The sequence below is a fragment of the Halichoeres trimaculatus genome, unplaced genomic scaffold (genome assembly GCF_033239565.1).
Source record: "Halichoeres trimaculatus isolate MK-OKI-2021-1 unplaced genomic scaffold, fHalTri1.1 fHalTri1_scaffold_23, whole genome shotgun sequence".
In the NCBI taxonomy this organism is placed as follows: domain Eukaryota; kingdom Metazoa; phylum Chordata; class Actinopteri; order Labriformes; family Labridae; genus Halichoeres; species Halichoeres trimaculatus.
The window spans coordinates 13,553,870-13,562,013 of NW_027437201.1; the positions used below are offsets into that span (position 1 = coordinate 13,553,870).

The following is an 8,144-nucleotide window of genomic DNA, read 5'->3' on the forward strand; positions in this document are numbered from 1 at the left end:
AGAATAGAATAAACAACAAATCAGCAGGAGGCTAAAAAAAACAGAATAATGATAGTGATCATATAATTTCTGTTCAAGATAAAGATTTGCAGAGGACAGTAGAACTTACCTAAGTCATTACAGTCTTGTGTTGAGGCCTCTGCTGCTTAAAGGATAAAAACGTGAACGCGATGAGCTTGGTTGACATGAACAAAGCATAGACAGTAAAAAAAAACTGTAACAGCACCATCTGCTGTATAAAAGCGGGAAGTTCAACTATGAGTACCCTCTTTGTAGAATAATGTAGAACTTTATTTGTCATTGCAACAAGTACAACGAAATTGCTGTGCTGTAATCCCTTATTACGCGAACCATTAAACGTTTTAGTTTTAAGATTTACGCAAATGTTCTCCTAATATAAAACAGGATGAGACAAGCCATGATTTGTATCGCAAGCCAAGAGAGTTTATGTATCAGGGAAGGTGTGTCCTAGGCTGGTATCGAAGTAGAGCATTGAATGTTAGTCATTCGTCTGTCATTGAATGTTTGGACGAGTAGATATTCTGCTGGACATTTCAAAATCGCACTGCTGAAACCAGAGAAGTTCCCAGAAATATTAGGCTTTATGGCAGTAGAGAGGGGAAATCTGGAGTGGCTATTTCTAGAAAGAGAGAAAACGCGGAACCGGATCTTTTGGTCAGTGTTATTTGTGGGAATAGGGAACCATTAAGGGACGGACGCTATGTGTTAGTCGTGCTAACCAAAACAAACCACCGATCTTTGTTCAACCCTGGCTAATGAAGCGTTATCGCTATTATTAATGCTAGGTTACATGTGAAACAGATTATTTTTTAAATTATAGATAAAATAGAGGATCTTCAATATTTTCGATTCCAAAACAGTTGTTATTTTTTACGCTATAGCCTTTAAGTATTTTTAGCAAGCTAACACGCTAATACTGAAGCTGAACACGCAACCGCATTAACTGCATTACCTAATGCATGTCAAGGTGGCTCGCTTTACGCATTGACGGGTCTGTCAGTTTTATGACGAAGTGCGGATAAACCTATGGAAAATTAAGCCGCGCACACACAGACATCTGCTGGAATTCCCCGTCCATGGCTAGCTGTTGGCGAAGAACACTGTTGTGCAATCTGTGAAGCAACACAGGCTGATAATGTGACAACAGTGGTTGATTGAAGCTGGTTATCAGTCAGTGTAGCTTCTGCTTTGGCAGCAAAGCCATGCAAAACTGGAAGTGTCTTTTCGTGTAACGTAGAAGTAGGTTAGCTTCCATCTGTAGGTCATCACGGCCTTTAAATCTCCAAAATGCCTGGGATGGTAGTATTCGGACGGCGGTGGGGGATCGCCAGTGACGATCTTGTTTTCCCCGGATGCTTTGAACTATTTTTCCGTGTACTTTGGTAAGTGGTGTATCCTAATATCACCGAATTAACACCAGAACTTTATTCACTATTTCCCATTTCCATCTTGATATCTCCTCAGGTGGACGGGCACAATGATCCTGTTTACTTACCATAAAGGAAACTTTGATTGTAACGGAATAGGAATTCTTCACAGCTATCTGGTGGGACTGCTGGTTGTGTTGGCACTCATCATCCTGTCATTGTGTGCCATTATCTACGTAAGCGCCCAAGGTAATACACCTATAATTTGTAAACTAGATTGAATTCTCACATCTGAACGAGCATTATGTTCAAAGAAAAGCAGATTTGAGGAGATGGAAATCCCAGTGTTGCAATGCTATCACTTATTTTGCCTGCAGCAGTAAAGGTTTCAAAACACAAATTCTGAAGCAACATCAAGGAAAGGAAACTTGCAAGACACATATTGTGAATATCTTCTTTGTGAACCCACAACATGTTAGTACAGGTTGTTGTGTTTACTGGAAGATGATTCTTATGGACAGGATTAACTGTTTCAAAGGCAAATCTGGTCAGTTTATTCCAGATGCAACTTGACTAAGGGAATTTGAAAATGTTTTGTCTTCCATTTAAAATCCCTCTGTGGTTACAGAAGTTAAAGAAATTGTTTGGAGTGACCTTTGCTCTTCCATGGTTATCATCACTAAAAACTGTTCCAGACATGTTCAATATATTGCAGACAGACAGTGATAGACAGCCTTTTCACCTGTGGAACAAATATTGTTGAACACACAGAAATCAATGATTGTTTCTCAGGTACCATCACCAACCCTGGCCCACGTCGCTCTATGCCAGCCCTGGTGTACTTACGTGCTATTTTGTATTTACCTGAGTTGGTGTGGGCTTGTCTTGGAGCTGTCTGGGTTTCTGATGACAGCAAAGGCTGTGATCCTGCCACAGTGGGTGCTGTTATTGCAGCTGTAGTTGCCAGGTAAGTTCTACTAAAGTAAAAGCTTATAGTTTCATTATTTACTAATTTCCCAAACAGGTGTTTTGATCAAACATCTCTCCTCTTCTTGTCACAACAGCTGGATCATCCTGCTGTTCACTGCTATAGGCGTGGTGTTTGTGTTTGACCCACTGGGGAATCCACGTCCCAGGCCGGCTGCCATGGAGCCACTTGGGGTGCGAGACCTGCAGAGCAGTGAGGGCACCCAGTTCTTCTCCACAGCTCGCTCCCTGGCTGCAAAGGTGTGGGAGAGCCGGCTGCGGCTCCTGTGCTGCTGTTTGCCACAGGATGAAAGCCGCAGAGCAGCGTTCTCAAGCATCTCTCAGCTCCTCAGTGGATTCTTCTCTGTAAGAGGAACCTTTTCTTCCTTTATGATTTCTTTTGATCAACTTGGGGGATATGTAGCCCCTAGTAAGGTGTGTATTGTAAAATGTACATCAACCATGTAATAAACATGAGTGAATGTATGTGTTGCAGGACACAGACCTAGTCCCAAGTGACATAGCAGCTGGTCTGGCTCTGCTGCACCAGGAGCAGGATAAAATGGAGCTAAGCAGAGACCCTGATGTCAGAGTTGATCACAGCCCTTCCTCTCCGATTGTAAGCATAGAAGTCTGTTGCTTTATGATAATAGTTTGCAAAGAAGTAAAAATATGAGCTCACCTTGTTGTAAAATAGTCTGCTTAACATAAGGCCTATCTTCTGAATGTACCTGTTCATGTGAAGGGAGAAGATTTGGAGACAGAGTTGGAGAAAGCCGCTCACTGTATGCAGTTTGCTGCAGCAGCATATGGCTGGCCACTGTACATTTACTCCAACCTCTTCACTGGACCCTGCAAACTCAGTGGAGATTGGTAAGCTTCTCAACTTCTCCAAGACAGTAAGACATCAGACAAACACGCATCTAGGTTAGGTTACCAGCTTCTGAATACAGGGAGAAACAAACTAGGCACCCTTCAACAGAATGATTGTTTGTTTAACAGCTGCAGGAGTCGTGCTGCAGAGTATGACATTGTGGGGGGAGACCACCTGGGCTGTCATTTCTCCTCCATCCTGCACAGCACCGGTCTGCAGTACAGAGACTTCATTCACGTCAGCTTTCACAACCAGGTAGTAATGTCACTGGTTGAATCTGTAAAGAATTTCTGTTTCTATTTTAAAGAAACCAAAATCTCAATGATTCTCATTATTTATTGATGTCAATCATTTGTTTCAGATTTATGAGATCCCATTCTTTGTGGCTCTGGATCATAAGAGGGAGGCTGTTCTGGTAGCTGTCAGAGGAACACTGTCACTCAAGGTGAGTTACATTTTGGATGTACTTGAATACAAAATAGCTGTATTTTATTCTTTTTACTCTGCTGTTAGACTGCTTGTTCTTGTTTGTATCATTTAAAAAAGTCTCTTTCAGAACACTTGACACATTCCTTTTTATGTGTAGGAAAGACAGATAAGTTTTTTTTTCAGTTTTGTCCCAGCTCTTTCTGTACACCTGTTGTACATTTTACAGCTTGCTCTGTTCCCAGTTTCACTTCAGAATAACTTCTCTATCTGCACAGCTGGCTTGTCAATAGTAAAAAGACGGCTGATGTATAAAAGTCACAGACTGCCTTGTGGTTTCGGGGCTACTTCTTGAGAGGAGAATAATGCTGAAATAGCTCTGAAAACAAAAAAAAGTGATGCGCAGGAAGTGAAAGTGTTTTGAAAAGTGAGGGTGTGTGTAACAGGACATAAACTGTCATCCCTATGCAATACACTTATTTGAAGCAATATTGTTGCCAGTGTTTGATACAACTTAAACACTCATTCCATGTACATTTTGTATAATACATCCCCAAGAATTGCCCATGTCCTCTTTAATGTTATAATTTTGGTTTGCTCTGATATTTGGTTCATTAATTTTATAGTTTATACCAAGTTTAAATCTCTCTGCGTCTTGCAGGATGTCCTCACAGACCTGTCTGCTGAGTGTGAGAACCTTCCCATAGAAGGAGTTACTGGAGCCAGCTATGCTCACAAGGTGAGCGCCCTTTTAGACCTAACACTGCACCTGTCTTTGAATGTTGTTGTACCTGTTAGTTTTATTATTTTCTCATAGCATATTAAAAAAAAGTGCGTTATGTCATGTGTTATGTAACCCTCATATCTTTAAAACTTCTAAAGTCTTGAAAATTGTGGTTGAATTGATCTCATTTCACCTGTTTCTGGATCAAATAAGCTGTTTACTCTGACAGTTTCAGGCTAGATTTGACTGCTTCATTCTTAACTGTCATTTCTGACACAGGGCATCTGCCAAGCAGCAGGTTATATCTACAAGAAGTTGGTGAATGATGGCATCCTGAACCAAGCTTTCTCCATTGCACCAGTGAGTAAAGCAACAGACACGGTCAACAGCAACATGCACCATAAGGGATTTTTTTTACCCTCTGCTGAGAGATGGTGGTAACTGCAGTCTATAAGTTGTAAAGAGTGGCATACTCAAACTTTCCAATTACCATAACAATTCAGACTCTGTGTGACGGTATGAAAGTGGATGCAGAATAGCCATGATAATTTAAGTTTTGATTGAGTGTTGGAGCATATATTTGTTGTCTGGCTGAGGCAAAGAGCACATAGAATCCTCTTGGTGAACAGTATGTTTTCTTTGCTTGTAGGAGTATAAACTGGTGATCACTGGTCACAGTCTGGGAGCTGGCACTGCTGCTGTACTCGCCATCCTCTTGCGCAACTCTTTCCCCACCCTTCAGTGCTACGCCTTCTCTCCACCAGGGGGACTCCTGAGGTAAGAAAGGCTGGACAGCATTCATCAATTTTTAAAACTTTTTGTATTAACTTTTAAAACAGTGAAATGCAATCAGTGTCGAGCAGACAGAGAAATACAAAGGAAAGAATGCCATATTGTGCAAGATGCAAACTTCATAATACACATCCACAAAGACCTTTTTTTACTGGCTTAATAAACACACCATTTGTTCCTGGAGTTGTTTGATAATGTTGATAAAGAGGCCAGCAGTAGGAAAACTTTTCTAAAGCCAATATTTTGTAATGCCAGCTATGTAATACTTTGAGTAGTCTTTCATTATTTAAAAACCCGAAAATCAGATTCATGATCCCACCGTTGGTACTTGAACAAGCGTATCACTCACATTCAGTCTGCAGTATTTGTTTAAACATTGATTATTTTGTTCTGTTTGTTTCTTGCACAGTAAAGCTCTGGCTGATTACTCCAAGGACTTTGTCATTTCTGTTGTGCTTGGAAAGGATTTAGTTCCCAGGTAAGAAAAGCTTCTCACTCCGCACTGCCATTCAAACCCAGTCTTATATTTATGCGGTCTGGTTTATTGTTATTCAGTATGAACCACTGAAGGCTGCTACACACGTGCATTCTAGTTGTGCTTCACTCTTTGGTCTTCAAGTGGCCTATATGAATGTGCTGGACTTTTATAGACTGCTGTGTGATGGAGAGTCTATATTTGGCTCAGCCCTGTTATTATGAGCACAGGGAAGGAGAGAATGAGTCCAGCTTGCATGCGACTTGCTTTTTCCCCTTCTGCTCCTTTCTAGGTTGTATTTTCTTTTTTCTGAATTTGCTTTCACTGTTTCTGTGCAGACTGAGCATTCCCAATATGGAGGATCTGAAGAGGAGGATACTGAAAATAGTTTCCAACTGCAATAAGCCAAAGGTAAATAAACCCAAGGCTCAGGACTTTATTTATTTTTAAACATCCAGACCCTCTTTGATATTTTAAAACACAGACATAACTGATGTCTCACGTTTTCTTTTTGCACTGCAGTATCGCATCCTGCTACAAGGGTTATGGTATGAGCTGTTTGGAGGAGACCCTGACGACTTCCCCACTGAGATGGATAACAGGAGGGAGGAGGAGCTAAGCCAGCCTCTGTTAGGAGAAGAGTCGCTGATTATCCGTCACTCCTCATCTTATCAGAGCCTGGCATCAGACGATTCCCCTGCACACACAGCTGCACATTTACCTTTGTTCCTGCCTGGGCGTATTCTGCATATCACAGAAGATGGACCGTCACGGAGGTCTGTCTGCAGTTACTCAAACCAGACAACAGATGTACTGAAATTGGATTTGTCACTCATTTCTATCTTTTTTTCGTAGGTCTTGCTTTTCCCAGGTCCGGTACCGTGCTGATTGGTCTAATGAAATGGCGTTCAGGAGCATTTTGATCAGTCCCAGGATGCTTGCTGATCACATGCCTGACGCTGTGCTTCGAGCACTGAACAGTCTAACCAGCGACAGACCCTTTCCCCTCTGCCCATCGTCTTTAAACAACAGCCAGCACAATACAATCTGAAATGTCTGACTTTTTGTGTGTATGTGTATGTGTGTGTTTGTGTGCTCCCCGGCTGGATTGTAACGAACAACATGAACCTAGAGATTTACGTATTGTAATCTCCGTAAATGCATCTGATTTGTAAACATATTGGAGCACAAGTACTTTGTAAAATTGCACTTTTCAATAAGTTAATTTATGTTATTGTTTTTTTATCTGAGTTCCTCCATGAGCGACTTTATGCCATGACCTTTGAATGTTTGTCGTGTACAGTATTTGAAAGTGCTGCAATTTTACTGTAACGTGATTGTTTAACATTTTATGTTTGTATGAGTGGTGAGGTGAAAAGCTGTCTTCCTTTCTGGTTAAGAGGACTGAGGAGCAGTCTGAGCTGAAATATGAGGGTCTAAGGGTTTTACTTAAAAATGTGGATGAACACATTATGTCTTTATTGTATAGTATCTTTAACTTGTGCGTCTTGTGTTTCAGTGTCTACTTACATCAGGATGAACAGTGCCTATGCAGAAAAAAACAAGTCCACAAATTGCTTTAAAGAGTGACAGTAATCAGTGCAGTGTGTTTACAACACGTTTTTGTTATGCATTTTCTACAATGCAGTTTTAATATTGCATGATGTTTGGCAAAAATGAAAGATAGCTAAGTTAGGAAGATTGTACTTGTACAGTTTGTGGGAACCTATTTACTTGCCATGGATATTACTTATTGTTTCAGGTATTGTATAATATCAGTTTGATCCAGCTGATGCCTGCGTACTTATTTCACACCCTCGACAGATTACATTGAACCTTCTGATCTGAATAAAAGCTTTTGGGAAACAAACACCTTGTATAGTAAAGTCCATTTAAGAGTAGATAAACAAGTTCATACTGTCCACATCAACTGTGTTTAAATGTCTGAATTAAGGTAATCTTGATGCATTAATTGTGAATATACGGGAGCATGTGCTACAAAAATGTGTCCCATAAATTGATCTATACGGATTGAGCACAGTTTTCCGCCATCCTTCATCAACCCGTTTGAGCAAGTGACGCAAGCGCGACGTCCCGTAACAAACACATGAGCGCTTCACGTGATACTCGTAAAATCCTGATACCCTACTCAGGCTTGGATTCTGTACAATAACAAATATGTTACGTTTTTTGGCTGGTGGAAACAGGCTTCCATATAATGATAAAACAACTTCTCATATTTTCGTTTATGTTTTCCTTTTGGCATGTATTTAAAATATTTATAATTTTATATTTATTAAGCAAGTTGCTATATTTTTTATTATTATTATTATTTTTTTTTTTACCTTGCAGACTTTCATAGAAAATACAAGAGGCAGTGTCTGTTTCTTCTTCACATGATGTTGGCCAAGGGTACGTATCCCGCCCCTAAACGTCACACCAACTATTTATGCGGGAAATTAGACGGATGAAATCATTCTTTTATGTTCAAGAGTTTCT

General features: G+C 40.5%; 1 protein-coding gene across 1 annotated transcript; it reads left to right on the plus strand.

The window, feature by feature from the left end:
• The first annotated feature begins 510 nt into the window (after nt 1-510).
• On the plus strand, nt 511-7,506 carry daglb (diacylglycerol lipase, beta). Its single transcript, XM_074664075.1, has 15 exons — nt 511-1,403; nt 1,486-1,637; nt 2,181-2,355; nt 2,453-2,720; nt 2,851-2,973; nt 3,100-3,227; nt 3,357-3,483; nt 3,590-3,673; nt 4,316-4,393; nt 4,658-4,738; nt 5,028-5,155; nt 5,580-5,648; nt 5,984-6,056; nt 6,168-6,421; nt 6,501-7,506. Exons 1-15 carry the CDS (start codon nt 1,309-1,311, stop codon nt 6,694-6,696), a joined length of 2,031 nt encoding a protein of 676 aa, XP_074520176.1. The 5' UTR covers nt 511-1,308; the 3' UTR covers nt 6,697-7,506.
• Nucleotides 7,507-8,144: the final 638 nt, after the last annotated feature.

Coding starts and splice junctions, on each gene's coding strand:
- daglb (XM_074664075.1), top strand. CDS start 1,309: ATGCCTGGGATGGTAGTATTCGGACGGCGGTGGGGGATCGCCAGTGAC. Junction 3,484..3,589: donor ACGTCAGCTTTCACAACCAG/GTAGTAATGTCA, acceptor CATTTGTTTCAG/ATTTATGAGATCCCATTCTT. Junction 4,739..5,027: donor AAGCTTTCTCCATTGCACCA/GTGAGTAAAGCA, acceptor CTTTGCTTGTAG/GAGTATAAACTGGTGATCAC.